General features: G+C 40.8%; 2 protein-coding genes and 1 pseudogene across 2 annotated transcripts; all 3 read right to left on the bottom strand.

Moving 5' to 3' along the window:
* Positions 1–3,848: 3,848 nt before the first annotated feature.
* LOC117038489 (olfactory receptor 7A17-like) lies at positions 3,849–4,778 on the bottom strand. The gene has a single exon (XM_033135455.1). The coding sequence runs from the start codon at positions 4,776–4,778 to the stop codon at positions 3,849–3,851; it is 930 nt and encodes a 309-aa protein (XP_032991346.1).
* Positions 4,779–15,071: 10,293 nt separating this feature from the next.
* Positions 15,072–16,002, bottom strand: LOC117038488 (olfactory receptor 7A17-like; annotated as a pseudogene).
* Positions 16,003–25,392: 9,390 nt separating this feature from the next.
* Positions 25,393–26,322, bottom strand: LOC117038487 (olfactory receptor 7A17-like). Its single transcript, XM_033135454.1, has one exon. It carries the CDS (start codon positions 26,320–26,322, stop codon positions 25,393–25,395), a length of 930 nt encoding a protein of 309 aa, XP_032991345.1.
* Between the last annotated feature and the right edge of the window lie 247 nt (positions 26,323–26,569).

Here is a 26,569-nt window from a genome sequence, read left to right as displayed (position 1 = left end):
GGTCAACACCATCCTACCAGAGGCAGAATCTGAGTCAGCAGGTCCTGGGGGCTCAGAGAGTCTGCATTTCTAACCAGCTCCCAGGGGGTGTTGATGCAGCAGCTCCTGGTCTGTGGACCACGCTCTGAGGAGCAAGGTGAGGTTCTGTGTCAGCGTCAGGGGCAGGCAGGTTCAGGTTTTCTGAATCTATTATTTCTTTTCATGTATTAACATTTAAAGCAATCGTGTAGTCACTTGTTCCAGAAACTATGATAAATTCTGCTTTCATTTCTCTTATATAGGAGCCCCTGAGTGTGTAATAATACACTTTTAATAGACTTTGTAATGAGCAGAATAAGGGCCTCCAAAGTATGCCCACACCCCATCCCCAGTGCCTTTGCATTTGATATTTTTATAGCAAGGGAGGTTAGGGTAGGAGATGGGACAGGCTTGCTAACCGGCTGATGTTAAGAAGATGACCCAGTGTCATCCAGGTGGGAGGAACGTAACCACAATGGTCCTCTATGTAGAAGTGAGAGACAAGATGAAGAAGCTAAACTGCTGGCTTTGAAGGCGGAGGAATGGCCATGAGCCAGGAAAGGCAGGTGGCCAGAATACAAACTGAAATAGGAAGGGAAACAGCATTTCACCTGAGCCTATAGAAGGAACCCAGCTCTGCAGACATCTGATATTAGTCCATGACACTCATTTCTGACTTCTGACACCCAGAACTGTGAGAGCATATGTTTGTTTGTTTTAATCAACTCATGCGGGAATATTTTACAGCAGCAATAGAATCTAATACAGACATTTATTCAATGTAATTTGCAGAGGGGACCAAGTTAAAGCCTCTCCATTCGTTCATTAGCTTCCCTGGGTAAGAGCATTGTGTTTGAAAACCCACATGAAGTAGAAAAGAAATTTTAAATCAAGTTGGAGATATCCCACCCCATGAGCTGATACACTGAAGTCCTCATTGCATAAATGTAACGTGGTCTGACGACAATGCTTTTGTGGCATTAAGATTTAAGGTACAAGGGTGACCTTCATTTTCCATCACTAAACTATTTTGTTCTCAGCACTGTGTCCTTTTGCCTAAAATTTGGTCAATCCTCAATTTACACTCCCAGGTGTTTGACAGAATTTCATTAAAAATGTAGAAGACAATGAGCACAGTGGAGAAAAAGCTGAGTGTGAAATGATATTCCTACTAACTGTTTTAAAATAAAAGTAACCAAGTAACAAACCAAAATATATGCAGCCTTGTCGGTAAGGAAATAATTCAACGAAAACTATTTAGTATTCCTCTTTAGACTTATTAGTTTTTTCATATAAATACCCAGCATGAGAAAAGATACTGCAATGTATGTCTCACAAATGTGTGTTGCAAGGTAGTTCCTACCTCATGACCTGGATCTTTCCACTGAACACAAAACATGCTCAAATACACTCCATCTCACAAATTTCACTGCCGTGCACCAGCCTCCACACCTAAAGCTATTCTCCTACTCCCCGAACAGCAAAAATCCTCAGATATGTTTTCTATGTACTACAATCATTTTATGCATCTCACTCATTCCAAAATGTCACCTAATGGTATATCCATGCCCATCACTTAATTGTTAGCTCTGGTCCATGTATGGAAGATTTTCGATGTTTTTATAGGGATTGCATTAAGTCAATAGATTGCTTTGAGTAGTGTGGACATTTTAACGATTTTAATTTCTCCCGTCTGATACCACAATATAGGCTTCCAGTTATTGTATCTTCTTCAATTTCTTTCTTCAGTGTCATGTACTTTTTTGTGTATAGGTCTATTGTCTCCTTGGTCCAATTTATTCCACGTTATTTTTTTGATGCAATTATAAATGAGATTGTTTTCTTTATTTCTCTTTCTTTTTTTTTTTTTTATTTTTTAATTTATTGGGGTGACAATTGTTAGTAGAATTACATAGATTTCAGTTGTGCAATTCTGAATCACATCATCCATAAATCACACTGTGTGTTCACCACCCAGAGTCAGCTCCCCTTCCATCACCGTACATTTGATCCCTGATAGTTCAATATTAGTGTATAAAAATTCAACTGATTTCTAATATTAACTTTACATTTTTCACAGGACTAGAACAAATCATCTTAAAATTGATATGGAACCACAAAAGACCATGAATAACCACAGCACTCTTGAGAAAGAACCAAGTTGGAGATATCATGTTACCTGATATCAAGCAATACTACAAGGGTACAGTAATGAAAACAGCATGGTATGGGCATAAAAACAGACACATAATTCAATGGAATAGAATAAAGAGCTCAGAAATAAACCCACACTTACATGGTCTTTTGTCTATGACAACAAGGCAAGAATATACAGTGAGGTAAAGACAGTCAGTTTCTTCAAAATATTGTTGGGGAAACTTCCATATTGGGAAAACATGAAACTGAAACACCTTCTTACACCATATACAAGAATAAACTCAAAATGGATGAAAGACTTAAATGTAAGACTTGGAACCATAAAACTCCTAGAAGAAAACATAGGCAGTAATTCTCTGATGTTGTTCTTAGTAATATTTGTTTTATGATATATCTCCTTTAGCAAGGGAAACAAACAAAAAATAAACACGTGGAACTATGTCAAACTAAAAAAATTTTGCACAACAATGAAAACAATCAACCACAAAAAAAGACAACCTACTTATTGGGAGAAGACATTCACCAATGATACATCGGATACAGGTTATATCCCAAATATATAAAGAATACATACAACTCAACCTCAAAACAACAAACAATCCCATTAAAAAAGGGCAGAGGACTGAATAGATATTTCTCCAAAGATGACATACCAATGTCCAATAGGTGTATAAAAAGATAGTCAAGGTCACTAATCATCAAATTAAAACCACAATGAGATATCAACTCACACATGTCAGAATGGCTGTTGTAAATCGATGAGCAACAAGTGCTGGTAAGGACGTGGGGAAGAAAGAAACCCTCATGTACTGTTGGTGGGATTGCCAATTGGTGCAGCCAATATGGACCACAGTATAGAGTTTCCTCAAAAAATTAAAAATATGAGATAGCAATTCCCCTTCTGAGTAATTATCCAAAGAAATCCAAACAACTAATTAGGAAAGATATATACACCCCTATGTTCACTGCAACAATAGCCAAATATGTAAGCAACCTAAGTGCTCATCAGTTGACGACTGGATAAAGATGTGGTACATATGTACAATGTTTTATTACGTGGTCATAAAAAAGAATGAAGTCTTACCACATTTGTGACAACAGGGATGGACCTGGAGGATATTGGGCTAAGTAAAACAAGTCAGACAGAGAAAAACAAATGCCACATGATCTCGCTTATACGTGAAATGTAAAGAGAAAAGTAAACAAAATGAAAACAGAGTCATATTTACAGAGAACAAATTGATGGTTGCTAGAAAGGTGAGGGTTGTGGAGCTGGGCTGAAAAGTAAAAGGATTAAGAAATACAAATTAATATTTACAAAATAGTCACAGGGATGTAAAGCACAGCATACAGAATATAGTAAATAATATTGCAGCAACTGTATATAGTGCCAGGAGGTACAGACTAATGGGGGGTCACTATATAAATTATATAAATGTCTAACCACGATAGTGCACACCTGAAACTCATATAAAATAATATTGAATGTCAATAATGTAAAAAAATTAATAATTTTAAAAATTATATACAGAAGTTGAACTCAAAAAAATGGAAATTCCAGAATATAAATAAAACTAGAACAAACACAATCTGATTAAAGAATCACAATGTTGGGTTTTAGACTTGGAGCCATGAAACCAAGGGCACTTTTTCAGTCAGGACGACCGTCCCTTTTATGCTGTCATCCCAAAGGACCTTTTCAGAGCCCCCTTTATGTCTTTATTCCTGAGACTGTAGATGAAGGGGTTCAGCATGGGGGTGACCACTGTGTACAGGACCGAGGCTGTAGCACTAGAGCGTGCATTGTGGGTAGCAGGAGAGCTGAGGTACACTCCTAGGCCTGTTAAATAAAATAAGGAGACGACCGAGAGGTGAGACGCACAGGTAGAAAATGCTTTATACTTCCCCTGAGCAGAGGACATCGCACGTATGCAGGAAACGATCCTATAGTAAGAGCAAAGGATCCCAGTCAAGGACCCACCACCAACCAGCACAGCTACAAAATAGATCACCAGGTTATTAACAAAGGTGTCAGAACAGGCAAGTTGGATCATCTGGTTGAGTTCACAGAAAAAATGGGGGATATGCAAGTCTGCACAGAAGGACAACCTCAGCACTATTAAGCTTTCTAACAAGGCATTCAGGACACTCATGATCCAGGACACCAGAACCAACAGTCCACAGAGCCGGGGGTGCATGATGACCGTGTAGTGCAGGGGGTGACAGATGGCCATGAAGCGGTCATAGGCCATCACGGTCAGGAGAAAGTCATCCAACGTTCCAAAGAGTAGGAAAAAGTACATCTGCGTGATGCAGCCTTCATAGGTTATGACGTTGCTCTGCGTCTGGATGTTCACCAGCATCTTGGGGATGGTGGTAGAGGTGAAACAGATGTCCACAAAGGACAGGTTGGAGAGGAAGAAGTACATGGGCGTGTGCAGGTGGGAGTCTGAGCTGACGGCCAGGATGATGAGCAGGTTTCCAAACGCAGTGATCAGGTACATGGAGAGGAAAAGCCCAAAGAGGAGGGGCTGCAGGTCTGGCTCCTCTGAAAGTCCCAGGAGAACAAATTCTGAAACTCTTGTAAAATTCTCTGGTTTCATGAGGAAGACGTGACTTCCAAGACAGGAAAATCACATGAGTAATTTTCAGACAAACTGATATTACTCAGATAGTTCTAATGCTACAATTTCTATTTTGCAGCCAATTGATTAATTTCAATACTTTTGCATGGATCTTGTTCTCTCTACGGGTTTCCCGTGCCATCTTAGATTAGGAATTTTTGTCCCATTCTGCTTCTTTCCAAAGGTGTCATGTATTGTACAGTTTTCTTGAGAAATTCTTCATGTATTTCAGGAATATAAATTGAGTGCTCACCATGTTTTAGGTACTGTCTAGTCTGTGAGTACTAGAGTGCTGAAAAACAGAAGTTTACACAGGTCAATGAAGGAGAAAAAACATGCAAGCTAATAATAAATATATATAACATTCCATATGGTGACAGATCATTTTAAAAAAGGAAAGCAAGGTTAAATCAAGATAGTGACTGGTGTTTTTTTTGTTTTTCAAGGGCATTTAGTCAAGTCCTGCAAACAAGGAAACAAGGTGACATTTGAACAGAGCCTTCAGTGAAGAAAGTGAGGGAGAGGCAAGGAAATGTGGGCGTGTGTACTTGGAAGAAGGAATGACCAGTACAGATGCCCTCGGGTGGAGCAGAAGGGCTTTAGTGATCTGTCCAAACTGAATATTGGAGTATTTGATGGACCTTGATTATAATTATTTCAGGTTATTTCCTGGCAGTGTTTCTCATCCAGAAAATATTTTGTGCCTGGGGTACCTGGCATTTCCTGAAGGAATGCTGATAACACCTACAATCCACAGGAAAACACCTACACGCAACCATTATTCAGCCTCCAAGTCAACAGAGAGAAGGTGAGTAAACCTAGCCAAGACCAGCACTTCAACCTGTATGTACCTACGGTCAACAGCATCCTACCAGACGCAGAATCTGAGTCAGCAGGTCCTGGGGGGCTCAGAGGGTCTGCATTTCTAACCAGCTCCCAGGGGGTGTTGATGCTGCAGCTCCTGGTCTGTGGACCACGCTCTGAGGAGCAAGGTGAGGTCCTGTGTCAGAGTCGGGGGCAGGCAGGTTTAGGTTTTCTGAATCAAATGTTTCCTCGCATGCCTTAATATTTAAAGCAAGTGTGTAGTTCACTCATTCCAAAAACTATGATAAATTCTGCGTTCATTTCTCTTATATAAGAGCCCCTGAATGTATAATAATACACTTTTAAGTGACTTTGTAGTGAGCAGAATAAGGGCCTCCAAAATCTGTCCACACTCTATCCCCAGTGCCTTTGCATTTGATATTTTATAGCAAGAGAGGATTAGGGTAGGAGATGGGACAGGCTTGCTAACCGGCTGACGTTAAGATGACCTAGTGTCATCCAGGTAGGAGGAACGTAACCACAATGGTCCTCTATGTAGAAGCGAGAGACAAGATGAAGCAGAAAACTGCTGGCTCTGAAGGCGGAGGAATGGCCATGAGCCAGGAAAGACAGGTGGCCAGAATACAGACTGAAATAGGAAGGGAAACAGCATTTCACCTGAGCCTCTAGAAGGAACCCAGCTCTGCAGACATCTGATATTAGCCCATGAGACTCCTTTCGGGCTTCTCACATCCAGAACTGTGAGAGCATATATTTGTTTGTTTTAATCAACTAGGACAGGAATTTTTTACAGCAGTAAAATACTCTGATACAGACATTTATTCAATAAAATTTGCTGAAGGAAATGAGTTGAAGCCTCTCCACTCATTCATTAGCTTCCCTGGTTGAGGGCATTTTACTTTGAAAACACACGTGAAGTGGAAAGAACTTTAAATCAAACTGGAGACATCCCACCCCATTAGCAGGTGCACTGAAGTCCTCATTGCATAAATGTAAACGTGGTGTGAGATGCCTTTGGGGCATTAGATTTAAGGTACAACGGTGCCCTTCATTTCTCCTTCACTGAAGTGTTTTGTTCTCAGCACTGTGTCCTCTTTGCCTAAAATTTGGTCAATGCTCAATTCACACTCCCCAGTGCATGACAGAATTTCTCATTAAAAATCTAGAATGACTGTGGGGACAGAGCCAGGAGTGCAGTTTCCAGGCTCTAGGCCTCACGTGGAAAGGTGCTGGCTCAGGTAGTAAATGGCCATCATCTGTGATGGGATGGCCATCAGCTGTGGCTAGTTGGCCGTCAGCTGTAACCAGTGAGCCATTGGCCACTAATATAACTGCCGTGGCTACGCTAGCAGAAAATGGGGGCTAGCAAGAAGATGGGGGTTCAGCTAGCAAGTGTGGTTTGCAGTTAGCACTGTGGATTGCAGCTAGCAAGTGGGGTTGGTTGGCGTAGACAAATGGATGGCCGGGTTGCGGATCGTGTGGCTCCTGCTTCCTGTGTCTCCAACCCAGCTGCCAGTGAGACTACAGTGGTATGACTCCCCTGTGCATGGCTCCGTGGGTGTTCCTTTTTGGCCTCACCATGTCCTGTGTTCCTATGTGCGGAGCAGGAGCTGAGACCCCACCTGCCGCCCTACATGTCAATGACCACCAGGGGGAAAAAGCTCAGTGTGGGTTAGAAATTCCGATTAACTGTTCCAAAATAAAAGTAAACAAGTAACAATCCAAAATTTATGCAGCCTTGCCAGTAATGAAATAATACAACAAAAACAATTTAGTATTCCTCTTTCGACATATTAACTAATTTTTTCATGTGAATACCCAGCATGAGAGAAGATACTTAATATATATCTCACAAAAGTGTTGCAAGGTAGTTCCTACCTGCACTGGCCTGAATCTTGTCAGTAAAATACAAAACATGCTCAAATACACCCCATCTTCGAATTTTCACTTCAGTGCACCGGCCTCCGCACCTGAAGCTATTCTCCTACTCCCCAAACAGCAAAATCTTCAGGTACATTTTCATTGTACTGCACCCATTTTATGCATCTCATTCATTCTACAGGGTCACCTAATGGTACATCCATGCCCATCACTTAATTGTTAACTATGGTCTCTGTATGGAAGATTCAAGCATCCTTATTAATGTATTAAATGAATTAATTATAAGTCAGTTAGTTATAAATCATGCAGGGTGTCATGCGGGGTCTCTACTCTCGCTCCCTGCACAAGAACGAAGGACATGGTGAGGCCAATAAGGAACACCCATGGAGCCACAGATAGGGGAGTCGTACCACTATATTCTCACTGGGGGCTGGGATGGAGACACAGGGAGCAGGAGCCACGCGATCCGCAACCTGCCGTCTGCTTCTCTGCCAACCAACCACCCCCACTTGCTAGCTGCAAGCCACCGTGCTAACCGCAATCAGCGCTTGCTAGCTCAGCCACCATCCACTGCTAGGGTGATTATATTAGGGGCCAATGGGTCACTGGTTACAGCTGACAGCCAACTAGCCACAGCTGAAGGCCATCCAGTCACAGTTGCTGGCCGTTTACTACCAGGGCCAGCACCTTTCCAATTAAGGCCGAAAGCCTGGCAACTGCACTCCTGGCTCTTTCCCAACAATCAATTAATAACCCAAAAACACAGACACGGAGATCTCTAGTCTCCTGGCTGGGCTGTTAGGGTCGCAGTGACTCAGGTGAGTGTTCTCAGCTTCTGACCTCTCTGACCCTTTCCTTCAGTACCTGCTGGGCTCTCAGACTCACCTGGATGGGGTCTCTGAGAGGGAGGACTCTGTGTGGAAGTCAGAATTACTCCCTGGAAGGTTCATGATGGAGACTGAAGCTCTGTCCCCACACGAGACAGCAGGAAGGAGTGAAGCATCAGTTCACAGCCAGCTCAGGAGTCAAATGCAACACCCAGGTCCTGTCCACCCACGTGGTACAAGCTGAGGGACCGCACAGAGGAGCGTTACCGCGCTCTGTGGATCTGCTCATCGGGCACAGTTCCCTCTTCTTATTCCCACTGCTCAGCATCCAATTTCCCCCGGGGCCTCTGGACTAAACAGAAAGGAAGTTTTTCCTAATGAATCTCTGATCCCAGGAGACCGGGTTAGAAGTCAAGTGAATTTGGTTTTTATTTCTTCATGTGCTTGATCTCCCTGTTTTAAAAGGACATTAGTCTGAGTATCCTTTGTCTCAACCACGTTTATTAGAATTGCACGATATGAATATTGGAAGCCTTCAAAGCTGATAGATCTTGGTTTTGGTTTTTTTAAATTCAACACACAAGGTAGCAGCCTCCTGAAAAGGCAAATTCAATTAGGAAAGTGGTTCTCCCCCAAACATGAAGTTTTCATCTGTTCATATTTCCTTAAAACAGCTTTCACAATTTTGTCTACGAGCATTAGTAGAGAAGAGGCACATCTTTAAAAACATAACCTGTATTAGAAAAATGGACCCAGGGATGGATACAGTGAACCACACTGGGCCTTACAGTCCCTCGTTTGTACTACTGGTCTGATGAACACTGTGAGTCTTGCTGAAATCCTCTCGGATTTCAATGTCCTGAGGGACATTTGTCTTGGGAGCTAAGAGCTGTGCTATACAACACAGTAGCCATTAGGTACTTGTAACTATTTCAAAGTTATTATTAAAATTAAATAACATTTAAAATTTAGTTCCCCAGTCATACCAGCCTCAAGTGTTCAATACAGCAGCTACCACATTAGACAGTGTAGACATAGAATATGTCCCTCGCAGAAAGTTCTGTGGGACAGCTTTGCCTTAAATGTCTTTCAAAATCCCCAGGTGTTGCTGGGCTGTTTCTCCACCACCCTAACCCTACGTCACTGAGCCCTCTCCTCCAACTTTATTACTATTTCAGGAACATTCTTGCTTTCCCTGCAGCTCCACATTGACCTTTGTGAAAACAGGGGCTGTGTTTTAAATCACCGTTTACTAAGTGCCATGCAAAGGAACGTGAGGCACATGTCACTCAAGTCTGACTGTTACTCCATGTTTGCTGGCTCGCACCCAATCTGTCTATTGAGTCCCAAACGGCCCTCTCGCTGATGACGCAGGAAGACACGGAGAGCCACACGCAGACCCGCTGCTAATGAAGCTCTACTTTGGGCTTGCCCTCCATCGGGGCCCGTTTCTCATCTCGGGGTCGCACACTGGTGTTTTTGCCCCATCAGGGCTCCTTACAGCAACTTGAGGGCCGTAACCCCATGTATTTCTTCAGTACTTTTCACAAGTCACGTGTCAGTTTAGATCCTTTGTGATACTGGCTTTTATGTAATATGAAATTTTACCATCGTGGGGACAGAACTTTGTCTCAAAACTTTCCCCAGGAGAAATTTGAATGTGAATTAAATATACGGAAGTTCTTGCTAATGTTCCCAAGTCCAATAGTGCTGACAGAGGAAAGTTGATAAGAAACAACGCATGCGTAGCATTTCAATGAAGTGTCCTTCTGTGTGTTTTCAAATGCTTCCTAGCAGAAATGTAATGCAGATAAAGCAAATAATACAAATGTTATGTGGTAAATGTAGGTGATGAACATAGGGATGATCACTGTACGAGTCTTTCACTTTTTCTCGATGTTTAAAATTGTCATAATAAAAATGTTGAAAAAATACGTCACACCACTGGTATATTCCATGGGCTTCAGTAGGTTTTTTTTTGTTTTTTGGTTTTTTAGTAGTTGATTTCTTTGTATTGTTTATTGCTAAACAGTAGTCAACTGTACGGATGTATCACATTTTGTTTATCTACTCACCATTTTGTGGACAAACAGAGGGTCCCCCAAAAACGTACTCACATTAAGAAAGGAAAAAACAGTATTAAAATAGTAACACAATGAATGACGCTAGCGCTCATTTGATTAACGCCATCTTTCGAGCGAACGTCTTACTACACGTTGCTACTGTAGTTCAATTCAACTTCAAAAAGTAATACATAGATAACATCTCTTGAAATATGTACATTTTTGGCACCCCTGTTCTCCCCACCCAGTATGTATTCTTTGGGGTGACATGAATAAAGCTGCCTTGATTATTCGCATACCAGTTTATACAGGCTTCAACGGTTTTATACATAAGCTTAAAACAATAATGGTTTTTTCTAAATGACTGCTAATCTGGCCGCATGTAGTAATTTTATTGTTCAGCCTCGTGTTTAATAAATTTCAATAAAACCAGAAACACTAGAATTTTCAGAAAAGGTTCTTCTGGTTAATTTAGCTTTCAGGTAAAGTGACAATTTGATGACATGGTATCTTTTGGTTTTGTTTCACTGTGTCCCCAAATTCTGCTTTTGCAAGCATAGTACAATAAGCCTAACAATGTTTCACAGAAAATTAAAGGTTTGCAGGGTCTCCTGATGACCAGACAGGGAGCTCAGTCCAGGACTGCAGAGAACCATGTCCAGCAGAATGTGTTCTCTGGGCTGTGAATCTAGAACACAGCAGGAGGTTGCTTTCCAAGTAAATCCTTATATGAGGTATTTTTGTAAAATCTGCTCCTAATGATCTCAGAACCATTTCTTTGTGCCTGACTACATGCGAGGTACTTTACATACATTCATACTCTCCTAGGCTTACAGACTCCTGGCGGACAGGTGTCACACCAGTGAAGGTGGTGGCCCTGCACTGCTCTGGCCACACAGCACACGCACCTGCATTGTAATCAGGTCTGTCTTCCAGGTCTGTTCTTTCTATTCTACTGCTTCGTGCCAACCTGTACATGTAACTGCCTCCCTGAAAAGATAATTCTGCAGATTCAAGGAGTAAGGGATTTGGTTTGTTTTCATAGTCTCCTACCAGGGCCAGTTGATATGCTACCAAATTCCTGCACTAATTTCTGGGAAGCAAGCTGATTACCACCTATGTACACTTGCTCACTTTGTGAGCAGAAAAATAATAGCCAAGATTTATTGGGACATTATATATTATGTCCCATTATATATGTCAGATACCATAAGGCTATTTTTAATGATTATCTCATTCAATCTTCTCAAATATCTATGGAAAAGCTACTTTTATTATTCACATTTCACAACTGAGAAACTGAAGAGTTTCAAAGATGTGAAGTTGTCCACAGATGAAAATGTTATTTGTTTCATATATTTTTAAATTGAGGGATAATTGTCATTGCCTTTAAATATTGTTCAAGAACACTGGTGGTTTAGAATTTGTTCCCTGAGCTGCTGTAAGGAAGTCTCCATTGCATAAAGTAAATGTGGTTCTGACTTTGAAGCCTTTGTGCATTAAGATAGGAAATGTATTCAATACTGACATTCAGGTCAACCATTCTTCTTTAACTCCATGCACCTAAAGTTCTAATTCTCCTGGTTTCATGTTAATTTAACCACTCATTCTTTTAAATTCTATTCTCTCCAAATTTCTTTCCTGTTTCCTTCACATGAAAGTGACATTAATGAGTCTGTGTGATGGTGTGTGTGTGTGTGTGTGTGTGTGTGTGTGTGTGTGTTACCTGAAATAGAGTCAGGTGAAAATGTACATATACGTACATGTACATACACTCCTTACCTGTGAAAGAGTTCTTAGACTCACCAGCTACTTCCAAACATTTTATTTTTTCTAACAGCATCCACCTGAATTAGCTTAATCATCCCATATCACCATCAGAAACGCGTAAATAAGATCAGGGTGATTACATTATTTACAATCACATAACAAAGCAATTAATTATATATTGATTACATATATATTAATTATAAATATTTATATAATATATATATAATTATCTATCAATATATTTATACATAAATATATATATATTCATGCAAAATGTATTCTTAATTTTTGTATGGCTCCTTTAATTCAGCAATGGATGCATTTGAAAGGAGATCAAATATGGAAAGATATACTCCATTACTAGAAGAATTAATATTGTTAAAATGTCCATACTACAGTTAAAGAGAAAATCACAGGCACAAAATGGCATCACTGGTGCTAAAAAGCCATGAGGCCAAACTTTGATTTCATATGGGAACTCTCAGCAGTTTCAACCTCTATTAGATATGTAATTTTAATCGAGCAGTCTGGAATTTTCTTGAAAGCGCTGGTCACATGGACCCTCTCCATTCCCCATGGAAGGAATAGGGAATCTATAGGATAAAACCATTGCTGTTCCCTTCCTCCTCCCCAAAACCCAGGTGTAAAATTCATGTTGTCTTTTTTTTTCTTAATAACTCTTCACCCCACCCTTCTTCAATGAAAACCTTCCATTTTATACAACCACTGGCTGTTCCCTTCTGGTTGCTGGAAGGGATGCTGCCTCATTCATGAATCACTTAATAAAGCTAATTACATCTCCAAATGTACTTGATTGATTTTTCGTGTTTTGATAGGGATTGTATTAAGTCAATAGATTGCCTTGGGTAGTGTGGACATTTTAATGATGTTAATTTCTCCTCTCCGATACCACCACAAAAGCTTCCATTTATTGTATATTCTACAATTTCTTTCTTCAGGGTCATGTACTTTTCTGAGTATAGGTCTATTCCCTTCTTGGTCCAATTTATTTTTAGGGGTTTTATTGATGCAATTATAAATGAGTTTGTTTTCTTTATTTCTCTTTCTGATAGTTCAATATTACTGTATAAAAATTCAACTGTTTTCTAAATATTAACTACGCATTTTTCAAAGAAATAGAGCAAATGATCTTAAAATTGATAAGAAACCACAAAAGACCATGAATGACCACTTGGACTCTTGAGAAACAGCAAAGTTGGAGATATCCTGTTAGCTGATATCAAGCTATACTACAAGGCTACAGTAATGAAAACAGCATAGTATAGGCATAAAAACAGACACGTAATTCAATGGAATAGAATAAAGAGCCCAGAAATAAACCCACACTTACATGATCCTTTGTCTATGACAACGAGGCAAGAATATGCAGTGAGGTAAAGACAGTCTCTGCAATAAATGGTGTTGGGAAAACTTAAATATATGGGAAACTATGAAACTGGAACACCTTCTTACGCCATATACAAGAATAAACGCAAAATGGATGAAAGACTTAAATGTAACACTGGGAACCATAAAACTCCTAGAAGAAAACATAGGCAGTAAATTCTCTGACATTGTTCTTAACAACATTTGTTTGCTGATGTATACCTCCTTGGGCAAGGGAAATAACACAAAAAATAAACAAGTGGAACTACATCCAACTAAAAAGTTCTTGCACAGCAATGAAAATCATCAACAAAAAGAAAAGACAACCTACTGATTGGGAGTAGACATTTGCCAATGATACATCGGATAAGGGTTATATCCCAAATTTGTAAAGAATACATACAGCTCAACCTCAAAACAACAAACAATCCCATTTCAAAAAGGGCAGAGGACCTGAATGACGTTTCTTCAAAGAGGACATACTGACGGCTAATAGGTATATAAAAAGATGGTCAAGGTCACTAATCATCAAATTAAAACCACAATGAGATATCGACTCACACGTGTCAGAATGGCTGTTGTAAATCAACAAGCAACAAGTGCTGGTCAGGACGTGCATAAAAAAAGAACTCTCATGTACTGTCAATGGGATTGCAAATTGCAGCCAATATGGACCACAGTATGGAGTTTCCTCAAAAAATTAAAAAAGGGACTACTGTATGAGCCAACAATTCTCCTCTAGTATTTATCCAAAGAAATCCAAAACACTAATTAGGAAAGATGTATGAAACCCTACGTTCACTGCAACACTATTTACAATACCAATATATAAGCAACCTAAGTGCTCATAACTTGACGACTGGATAAAGAAGATGTGGTACATATGTACAATGGATTATTACATGGTCATAAAAAAGAGTGAAATCTTCCCATTAGTGACAACATGTGTAGACCTGGAGGATATTATCCTAAGTAAAACCAGTCAGACAGAGAAAGACAAATACTGTGTGATCTCACTTATACGTGGAATGTACAGACAAAACTAAACAAAACAGAAACAGACTCATATTATAGAGAACAATTGATGGTTGCCTGACAGGTGAGGGTTGTGGGGTTGGGTAAAACAGTGAAGGGATTAAGAAATACAAATTGGTAGTTAGAAAATAGTCACAGGGATGTAAAGTACAGCATACAGAATATAGTAAATAATATTGCAACAACTACGCATAGTGCCAGGAGGGTACTAGACTAAAGGGGTAACACTATATATATTACATAAATGTCCAGCCGCAACAGTGCACACCTGAAACTCGTATAAAGTAATATTGAATGCCAACTCTACAGGAAAAAGTACACAGTTTGAAATTTTATAGAAAAGTTGAACACAAATGGAAATTTCAGAATATAAATAAAAGAAGGGAATTCAACAAACACATTCTAATTAAAGAATCACAATGTCTAGTTTTAGACTTGGAGCCATGAAACCAAGGGCACTTTTTCAGTCAGGCCGACCGTCCCTTTTATGCTGTCATCCCAAAGGACCTTTTCAGAGCCCCCTTTATGTCTTTATTCCTGAGACTGTAGATGAAGGGGTTCAGCATGGGGGTGACCACTGTGTACAGGACCGAGGCTGTAGCACTAGAGCGGGCATTGTGGGTAGTAGGAGAGCTGAGGTACACTCCTAGGCTTGTTAAATAAAATAAGGAGACAACTGAGAGGTGAGACGCACAGGTAGAAAATGCCTTATACTTCCCCTGAGCAGATGACATCACACGTATGCAGGAAATGATCTTGGAGTAAGAGTAAAGGATCCCAGTGAGGGAACTACCAACCATCAGCACAGCTTCAAAATACATCACCATGTTGTTAAGAAAGGTGTCAGAACAGGCAAGTTGGATCATCTGGTTGAGTTCACAGAAAAAGTGGGGGATTTGCAAGTCTGCACAGAAGGACAGCCTAGGCACCATTAAGCTTTCTAACAAGGCATTCAGGACACTCATGATCCAGGACACCAGAACCAGCAGTCCACAGAGCCGGGGGTGCATGATGACCGTGTAGTGCAGGGGGTGACAGATGGCCACGAAGCGGTCATAGGCCATCACGGTCAGGAGACAGATATCCAACATGCCAAAGAGTAGGAAAAAGTACATCTGCGTGATGCAGCCTTCATAGGTTATGACTTTGCTCTGCGTCTGGATGTTCACCAGCATGTTGGGGATGGTGGTGGAGGTGAAACAGATGTCCACAAAGGACAGGTTGGAGAGGAAGAAGTACATGGGCGTGTGCAGGTGGGAGTCTGAGCTGACGGCCAGGATGATGAGCAGGTTTCCAAACACAGTGATCAGGTACATGGAGAGGAAAAGCCCAAAGAGGAGGGGCTGCAGGTCTGGCTCCTCTGAAAGTCCCAGGAGAACAAAATTCTGAAACTCTTGTAAGATTCTCTGGTTTCATGAGGAAGACGTGACTTCCAAGACAGGAAAATCACACGAGTAATTTTCATACAAAGTGACATTACTCAGATGCTCCAATGCTACAATTTATTTTTCCAGCCAAATAATTAATTTCAATATTTTTCTGTGGATCTTGTTCCTTTCAGTGGTCCTGTGCCATCTCAGATTAGGAATTTTTGTCCCAATCTGCTTCTTTCCAGAGGTGTCATCTATTCTACAGTTTTCATGAGAAATTCTTCATGTATTTCAGGAATATAAATTGAGTGATCACCCTGTTTTAGGTACTGTCTAGTCTGTGGCTACCAGAGTTCTGAAAAACAGAAGTTCATAGAAGTCAATGATGGAGAGATAATATGCAAGCTACTAAAAAAACATATAACATTTCATATGGTGACAGATCATATGAAGAAAAGGAAAGCAAGTGTAAAACAAGATAGTGACTAGTGTTTTTTTTTTTCCCAAGGGCATTTATCAAGTCCTCCAAACAAGGTGACATTTAAACAGAGACCTCAGTGAAGAAAGTGAGGGAGAGGCAAGGAAAGTGGGCGTGTGTTCTTGCAAGAAGAAAAGCCCTAGGTTGGAGCAGAAGGGCTTTAGTGATCTGTCCAAGTGAATATTGGAGTATCTGATGCACCTTGATTATAATTTTTTTCAGGGTGCTTCCCAGCATTGTTTCTCACCCAGAAATGATTTTGTGCCTGGGGTATCTGGCATTGCATGAAGGAATGCTGATAACACCTACAATCCACGGGGAAGCACCCACACCCAACCATTATTCAGCCCCCAAGTCAACAGAGAGAAGGTGAGCAAACCTAGTCAAGACCAGCACTTCAACCTGTATGTACCTATGGTCAACAGCATCCTACCAGACGCGGAATCTGAGTCAGCAGGTCCTGGGGGCTCAGAGAGTCTGCATTTCTAACCAGCTCCCAGGGGGTGTTGATGCTGCAGCTCCTGGTCTGTGGCCCACGCTCTGAGGAGCAAGGTGAGGTCCTGTATCAGCGTCAGGGGCAGGCAGGTGCAGGTTTTCTGAATCAATTACATCTTTGCATGTATTAATATTTAAAACAATTGTATAGTCACTCATTCCAGATACTATGCAAATTCTGCGTTCATTTCTCTTATAAAATGGCCCTGAGTGTATAACAATACACTTTTAAGAGACTTTGTAGTGAGCAGAATAGAGCCTCCAAAATATGTCCACATTCTATAGCCGGTGCCTTTGCATTTGATACTTTTATAGCAAGGGAGGATTAGGGTAGGAGATGGGACAGGCTTGCTCACCGGCTGAGGTTAAGAAGATGACCCAGTGTCATCCAGGTGGGAGGAACGTAACCACAATGGTCCTCTATGTAGAAGCGAGAGACAAGATGAAGAAGCTAAACTGCTGGCTTTAAAGGCGGAGGAATGGCCATGAGCCAGGAAAGGCAGGTGGCTAGAATACAGACTGAAATAGGAAGGGAAACAGCTTTTCACCTGAGCCTCTAGAAGGAACCCAGTTCTGCAGACATCTGATATTAGTCCATGACACTCATTTCGGACTTCTCACATCCAGAAGTGTGAGAGCGTATAATTGTTTGTTTTTATCAACTAATATGGGAATATTTTACAGCAGCAATAAAATCTAATACAGACATTTATTCAATGTAATTTGCAGAGGGGACGGAGTTGAAGCCTCTCCATTCATTCATTAGCTTCCCTGGGTAAGAGCATCGTGTTTGAAAACCCACATGAAGTAGAAAAGAAATTTTAAATCAAGATGGAGATATTCTACCCCATTAGCTGATACACTGAAGTCCTCATTGCATAAATGTAACATGGTCTGACGACAATGTTTTTGTGGCATAAGATTTAAGGTACAAGGGTGACCTTCATTTCTCCATCACTGAAGTGTTTGTTCTCAGCACTGTGTCCTCTTTGCCCAGAAGTTGATCAGTCCTCAATTTATACTCCCCAGCGCATGACAGAATTTCTCCTTAAAAATATAGAAGACAATGAGCAACGGGGTAGAAAGGATGAATGTAGGCTCGGAATATCTGCCTAACTGTTCCAACACAGAAAATAAACACGTAACAAACCAAAATATACACAGCCTCGGCAGGATTGAAATAATTCAAAATAAAAGTTTTGCTATTCCTCAATCTACGTATTAAATAACTTTTTCATGTGAATCCCCAGCAGGAGAGACGATACCGCAGTGTATGTCTCACAAATGTGTGTTGCAAGGGGGTTCCTACCTCCACTGGCCTGGATCTTTTCAGTGAATACAACACATGCTCAAATACACCCCATCTTAGAAATTTCACACAAACGTTCCCACTTCACTGCACCGGCCTCCACGCCTAACACTCCATCCTCCTACTCTCCCAACAGCAAAACTGCTCTGATATGTTTTCATTGTACCACAACCATTTTATGCATCTCACTCATTTTACAGGTCACCTAACAGTACATCCATGCCCATCACTTAATTGTTAACTATCCTCCCTGTATGGAAGATTCAAGCATCCTTATTAATGTATTAAATGATTTAGTTATAAACCAATTAATAAGCCAAGAACACAGACACGGTGATCTGTAGTCTCCTGGCTGGGCTGTTCTGGTCGCAGTGACTCAGGTGAGTGTTCTCAGCTTCTGACCTCTCTGACCCTTTCCTTCAGTACCTGCTGGGCTCTCAGACTCACCTGGATGGGGTCTTTGAGAGGGAGGACTCTGTGTGGAAGTCAGAATTACTCCCTGGAAGGTTCATGACGGAGACTGAAGCTCTGTCCCCACACGAGACAGCAGGAAGAAGTGAAGCATCAGTTCACAGCCAGCTCAGGAGTCAAACGCAACACCCAGGTCCTGTCCACCCACGTGGTACAAGCTGAGGGACCGCACAGAGGAGCGTTACCGCGCTCTGTGGATCTGCTCATCAGGCACAGTTCCCTCTTCTTATTCCCTCTGCTCAGCATCCGATTTCCCCCGGGGCCTCTGGAATAAACAGAAAGGAAATTTTTCCTAATGAATCTCTGATCCCAGGAGACCAGATGAGAAGTCAAGTGAATTTGGTTTTTATTTCATCATTTGCTTGATCTCCTTGTTTTTAAAGGACATTAGTCTGTGTATTCTGTGTCTCAACCACATTTATTAGAATTGCACTATATGAATATTGGAAACCTTCAAAGTTGATAGATCTTGGTTTTGGTTTTTTTAAATTCAACATACAAGGTACCAGCCTCCTGAAAAGTCAAAATCAATTAGGAAACTTGTTCTCCTCAAAAGATGAAGTTTTCATCTGTTCATATTTCCTTAAAACAGCTGTCATAATTGTGTGTACGAGCATTAGTAGAGAAGACGCACATCTTTAAAAACATAAAATGCATTAGAAAAATGGACTCAGGGATGGAGAGGAGGTGAACCACATTTGGCCATATGGTCCCCTACTGGTCTGGTGAACACTGTGAGTCCTCCTGAAATCCTCTTGGATTTCAATGGCCAGAGAGACATTTGTCTTGGGAGCTAAGAACTATGCCGTCCACCACAGTAGCCACTAGGTACGTGTGACTATTTAAAAGGTATAATTAAAATTAAATAAAGTGTAAAATTCACTTCCCCAGTCATACCAGTCTCAAGTGTTCAATACAGGAGCTACCACATTAGACAGTGCAGACATAAAATATGTCCCTCGCAGAAAGTTCTGTGGGACAGCTTTGCCTTAATGTCTTTCAAAATCCCCAGGTGTTGCTGGGCTGTTTCTCCACCACCCTAACCCTACCTCACTGAGCCCTCTCCTCCATTTTTATTACTATTTCAGGAACATTCTTGCTCTCCCCGCAGCTCCACATTGACCTTTGTGAAAACAGGGGCTGTGTTTTAAATCACCGTTTACTAAGTGCCATGCAAAGGAACGTGAGGCACATATCACTCAAGTCTGACTGTTACTCCCTGTTTGCTGGCTCGCACCCAATCTGCCTATTGAGTCCCAAACGGCCCTCTCGCTAATGATGCAGGAAGACACGGAGAGCCACACGCAGACCCGCTGCTAATGAAGCTCTACTTTGGGCTTGCCCTCCATCGAGGCCCGTTTCTCATCTCGGGGTCGCACAGTGGTGTTTTTGCCCCATCAGGGCTCCTTACAGCAACTTGAGGGCAGTAACCCCATGTATTTCTTCAGTACTCTTCACAAGTCAAGTGTCAGTGAAGTGAGGGTTTGATGACATGGTATCTTTTTGTTTTGTGTCAATGTGTCCCCAAATTCTGCTTTTGCAAGCATAGTACAATAAGCCTAACAATGTTTCACAGAAAATTAAAGGTTTGCACGGTCTTCTGATGATTAAACAGCGAGCTCAGTCCAGGACTGTAGAGAACCATGTCCAGCAGAATGCGTTCTCTGGGCTTTGAATCTAGAACACAGCAGGAGGTTGCTTTCCAAGTAATTCCTTATATGGGTTATTTTTGTAAAACATGCTCATAATTATCTCAGAACCATTTCTTTGTGCCTAACTATATGTGAGGCACTTTACATGTGTTCATACTCTGCTAGGCTCACAGACTCCTGGCGGAAAGTTGTCACACCAGTGAAGATGGTGGCCCTGCACTGCTCTGGCCACACAGCACATGCACCTGCATTGTAATCAGGTCTGTCTTCCAGGTCTGTTCTTTCTATTCTACTGCTTGGTGCCAACCTGCACATGTAACTGCCTCTCTGAAAAGAAAATTCTACAGACCCAGGAGTAAGCGATTCGATTTGATTTCATAGTCTCCTACCAGGGCCAGTTGATATGCTACCAAATTCCTGCACTAATTTCTGGGTAGCAAGCTGATTACCACCTATGTACACTTGCTCACGCTCTGAGCAGAATAATAATTTCAACATTTATTGAGCCGTAATAATGTCAGATACCATTAGGCTATTTTTAATGATTTTGTCATTCAATCTTCTCAAATATCTATGGAAAAGGTACTTTTATTATCCACATTTCACAACTGAGAAAACTGAAGAGTCTCAAGGAGGTGAAGTTGTCCACGGATAAAAAGGTTATTTCTTTCATATGTCTTTAAATTGAGGAATAATTGTCATTTTCCTTAAATATTAATCAAGCACACTGGTGGCTTAGAAACCGGGTCATTCCACAAATTGAAACAATTAACAATAATAATTTTATTTAAAAATATTTTATTTAGCTTTAGCAAGCAGCTGACAAGAAGCTATGTTGACCTTGAAAGGCAGTGTTGTTCTTTCTTCAATCTCTTCCTTGGATCATGAATTCATTTGGAGTCAAGTCGTCCAAGAAAAACCCCCAAATTGTGAAGAAAACAAATACACTTCTGTTGAGAAAAATCAATGGTAGAATGTTTAGCCATTAAAGTGTTTCCCCCAAGTCGCCTCAGCTCAAGTGTCTTCACTGCAGTGACTCAGGAAGGGGCAGGCTCCCTTCTTCCGTATCACCCATCACAGAACACCCGTTGCCAAACAGCCAGCCAGGGGCTTGGATGAGACGCCACATACAGGGAGACTTCGCTGTGTTCTGACGTTCACGTCTGGCTTATGAAGGAATAAAATCTCTTAATTCACAAGTGACAAAGTAAACACTTTAGGATCACTTACTCTAAATCTCAATTCTGCCGCAGCCCAAGGAAACACGCAAAGTCCCTTCTACCTCACGGCTGTGGGCCCCCCAATACTCGGCACAGTGATCCTCGGGTGTAACTGCTTCTCATGGTTCACTTCTTCCCGGTCTCTGCGTGAAGCACAGTGATACCACGTCTCTCTCACAGTCACAAATTCATGGTATCATCCTTTCTTTAAGAATTTCAACCTGGGTCTGACGGGCCGGCCGGGTGGCTCAGGCGGTTGGAGCTCCGTGCTCCTAGTGCCAAAGGCTGCCGGTTCGATTCCCACATGGTCCAGTGGGCTCTCAACCACAAGGTTGTCGGGTTCAACGCCCAAAAGGGGTGGTGGGCTGCGCCCCCTGAAACTAAAAACTGCAACTCCACCTGGAGCTGAGCTGTTTCCTCCACAACTAAGATTCAAAGGATAGCAACTTGACATGGAAAAAGTCCTGGAAGTACACAGTTTCCCAATAAAGTCCTGTTTCCCTTCCCCAATAAAATCTTTTTAAAAAAATTCAACTAATCATAAGGGTCTGGATTAATTCTTCCTTTTGCATTAGTAGAAAACTGGGACTTTAAGGAAACTGTTCAGGCTGGGAGGTCAAAGGGGGGACATGAGTTCATGGAAGTTTATGAGCCCAGCTGGTTGAACGCTATGGTCCTAACTTCCTTTTGTAAAAAACTCTAGGTTCCTGTCTCCATTATGTCTATATCTACCATTTTAGAACACGTGGCTCAGTGGGTCTCCATGTGCAGGTGCAGGGTGACATTATTAATGAGTCTGTGTGATGGTGTGATGGTGTGATGTGTGTGTGTGTGTGTTTACCTGAAATGAGTCAGGCAAGAATGTACATACATGTATGTGTACATACACTGCTTACCTGTAAAAGAGTTCTTGGACTCACCAACTATTTCCAAACAGTTTATTTATTCTACCAGCATCCACCTGATTTAGCTTCATCATCCCATATCACCATCAGAAATGCGGAAATAGGATCAGGGTGATTACATTTTTTACAATCACATAACAAAACAATTAATTATATATTGATTACAATACAGTAACTATAAATATTTATAATATATATATAATTATCTATAAATATATTTATAGATATATATATATATTCATGCAATATGTATTCTTTATTTTTGTATGGCTCTTTTAACTCAGCAATGCATACATTTTAAAAGAGATTCGAATATGGAAATATGTTCTGTGCTCAATTATTGGAAGAATTATTATTGTTAAAATGTCCATACTACAGTTAAACAGAAAATCACAGGCACAAAATGACATCGCTGGTGTTAAACGCTCTTGAGGCCAAACTTAGATTTAATATGAAACCTAATGGCAGTTTCAACCTCTATTAGAAATGTAATCTTATTCAACCAGTCTGGAATTTTCTGTGAAAGCACTGGTCAAATGGGCCCTCTCCATTCCCCATGGAAGGAAGAGAAAATCTGTAGGATTAAAAAACCTTGCAGTTCCTTTCCTCCTCCCCCAAAAAACCCAGGTGTGAAATAAACCTTTTCTTTTCTTTTGTTAATACCATCTCTCCACAACCTTCTTCCAAGGAAAACCTTCCGTTGTGTACAACCACTGGCTATTCCCTTCTGGTTGCTGGAAGGGACACTGCCTCAGTCACAAATCACTTAATAAGGCCAATTCCGTCTCCAAATGCACTTGGCTAATTTTTGGTGTTTTGATAGGGATTGCATTAAGTCAATAGATTGCTTTGGGTAGTGTGGACATTTTAACAATGTAAATTTCTCATGTCTGATACCTTCAATTTCAAGTATCTTCTTCAATTTCTTTCTTCAGCGTCATGCACTTTTCTGAGTATAGGTCTATTCCCTCCTTGGTCCAATTTATTTCAAGGTACTTTTTTGATGCAATAGTAAGTGAGATTGTTTTCTTTATTTCTCTTTCTGATAGTTCAGTATTAGTGTATAAATATTCAACTGATTTCTAAATGTTAACTATGCATTTTTTACAAGACTAGAACAAATAATCTTAAAATTGATATGGAACCACAAAAGACCATGAATAACCACTTGAACTCTTGAGAAACAGCAAAGAACTCTTGAGAAACAGCAAAGTTGGAGATATTATGTTACCTGATGTCAAGCCATAATACAAGGCTATGGCAATGAAAACAGCACGGTATGGGCATAAAAACAGACACTTAATTTGATGGAATAGAAAAAAGAGCTCAGAAATAAACCCACACTTACATGGTCCTTTGTCTATGACAACAAGACGATACTATACAGTGAGGTAAAGACAGTCTCTGCAATAAATGGTGTTGGGAAAACCGGACATGTACACGCAAAAATATGAAATTGAAACACCTTCTTACACCATATACAAGAATAAACTCAAAATGGATGAAAGACTTAAATGTAAGACGTGGAACCATCAAACTCCTAGAAGAAAACATAGGCAGTAAGACTCTGACATTGCTTTTAGTAACATTTGTTTTCTTATATATCTCCTTGGTCAAGGGAAACAAAACAAAAAATAAAAAAGTGGAACTACATCCAACTAAGAGTTTTTTGCACAGCAATGAAAACTATCAACAAAAAGAAACGACAACCTACTGATTGGGGAGGAGACATTTGCCAATGATACATCGGATAAGGGTTGTACACCAAATTTGTAAATAATACATACAACTCAACCTCAAAACAACACAAAATCCCATTTAAAAAAGGGCACAGGACCTGAATAGACATTTCTCCTAACAGGACATACCGATGGCCAATAGGTATATAAAAAGATGGTCAAGGTCACTAATCATCAAATTAAAACCACAATGAGATGTCACCTCACACGTGTCACAATGGCTGTTCTAAATCAACAAGCAACAAGTGCTGGTGAGGACGTGGAGGAAAAAAGAACTCTCATGTACTGCTGGTGGGATTATAATTGGTGCAGCCAATGGGGAACACAGTATGGAGTTTCCTCAAAAATTTAAAAATAGGACTACTGTATGAGCCAGCAATTCCCTTCTGAGTAATTATCCAAAGAAATCCAAAACACTAATTAGGAACAATATATACACCCTTTGTTCACTGCAACGCTATTTAAAATAGCCAAATGTATAAGCAACCTAAGTGTTCATCAATTGACGACTGGATAAAGAAGAGGTAATACATATATACAATGGATTATTGTATAAAAAAGAATGAAATATTACCATTTGTGACAATATAGGTAGATCTGGAGGGTATTATGCTAAGTAAAACCAGTCAGACAGAGAAAGACAAATACCATATGATCTCACTTATACGTGGAATGTAAAGACAAAAATAAACAAAATGGAAACAGACTTATATTACAGAGAACGAATTCATGGTTGCCAGAGAGGGGAGGGTTTTGGGGCTGGGTAAAAAAAGTGAAAGGATTAAGAAATACAAATTGGTAGTTACAAAATAGTCACAGGGATGTAAAGTACAGCATACAGAATATAGTAAATAATATTGCAACAACTATGCATAGTGCCAGGTGGGTATTAACTAATGGAGGATCACTACATAAATTACATAAATGTCTGGTATAGTGCACACCTGAAGCTAATATTAAATAATATTGAATGTCAACTGTAACGGAAAAAGTAAACAATTTTTAAAAATTACGCAGAAAGTTGAACACAAACAAATGGAAATTCCAGAATATAAATAAAAGAAGGAAATTCTACAAACACAATCTGATTAAAGAATCACAATGTCTGGTTTTAGACTTGGAGCCATGAAATCAAGGGCACTTTTTCAGTCAGGACGACCGTCCCTTTTATGCTGTCATCCCAAAGGACCTTTTCAGAGCCCCCTTTATGTCTTTATTCCTGAGACTGTAGATGAAGGGGTTCAGCATGGGGGTGACCACTGTGTACAGGACCGAGGCTGTAGCACTAGAGCGTGCATTGTGGGTAGCAGGAGAGCTGAGGTACACTCCTAGGCTTGTTAAATAAAATAAGGAGACGACCGAGAGGTGAGACGCACAGGTAGAAAATGCTTTATACTTCCCCTGAGCAGATGACATCACACGTATGCAGGAAACGATCTTATAGTAAGACCAAAGAATCCCAGTCAGGGGACCACCACCTACCAGCACAGCTACAAAATACATCACCAGGGTGTTAAGAAAAGTGTCAGAACAGGCAAGTTGGATCATCTGGTTGAGTTCACAAAAAAAGTGGGGGACTTGCAAGTCTGCACAGAAGGACAGCCTCAGCGCCATTAGGCTATATAACAAGGAAATCAGGACACTCATGATCCAGGACACCAGAACCAGCAGTCCACAGACCCGGGGGTGCATGATGACCGTGTAGTGCAGGGGGTGACAGATGGCCACAAAGCGGTCATAGGCCATCACGGTCAGGAGTAAGTTATCCAACATTACAAAGAGTATAAAAAAGTACATCTGTGTGATGCAGCCTTCATAGGTTATGACTTTGCTCTGCGTCTGGATGTTCACCAGCATCTTGGGGACGGTGGTGGAGGTGAAACAGATGTCCACAAAGGACAGGTTGGAGAGGAAGAAGTACATGGGCGTGTGCAGGTGGGAGTCTGAGCTGACGGCCAGGACGATGAGCAGGTTTCCAAACACAGTGATCAGGTACATGGAGAGGAAAAGCCCAAAGAGGAGGGGCTGCAGGTCTGGCTCCTCTGAAAATCCCAGGAGAACAAATTCTGAAACTCTTGTAAGATTCTCTGGTTTCATGAGGAAGACGTGACTTCCAAGACAGGAAAATCGCATGAGTAAGTTTCATACAAAACTTTACTCAGATAGTTCTAATGCTACAATTTATATTTTGTAGCCATGTGATTAATTTCAGTATTTTTGTATAGATCTTGTTCCTTCTACGGGTTTCCTGTGTCATCTCAGATTAGGAATTTTTATCCCCCTCTGCTTCTTTCCATATATTCCACAGTTTTCATGAGAAATTTTTGTGTATTTCAGGAATAAT

Source organism: Rhinolophus ferrumequinum, chromosome 18 (genome assembly GCF_004115265.2).
Source record: "Rhinolophus ferrumequinum isolate MPI-CBG mRhiFer1 chromosome 18, mRhiFer1_v1.p, whole genome shotgun sequence".
Classification (NCBI taxonomy): domain Eukaryota; kingdom Metazoa; phylum Chordata; class Mammalia; order Chiroptera; family Rhinolophidae; genus Rhinolophus; species Rhinolophus ferrumequinum.
This window is presented reverse-complemented; position numbering and strand designations above follow the sequence as displayed.

What these genes read in the sequence shown, in the direction of transcription:
- LOC117038489 (XM_033135455.1), bottom strand. Translation starts at nt 4,778, where the DNA reads ATGAAACCAGAGAATTTTACAAGAGTTTCAGAATTTGTTCTCCTGGGA.
- LOC117038487 (XM_033135454.1), bottom strand. Translation starts at nt 26,322, where the DNA reads ATGAAACCAGAGAATCTTACAAGAGTTTCAGAATTTGTTCTCCTGGGA.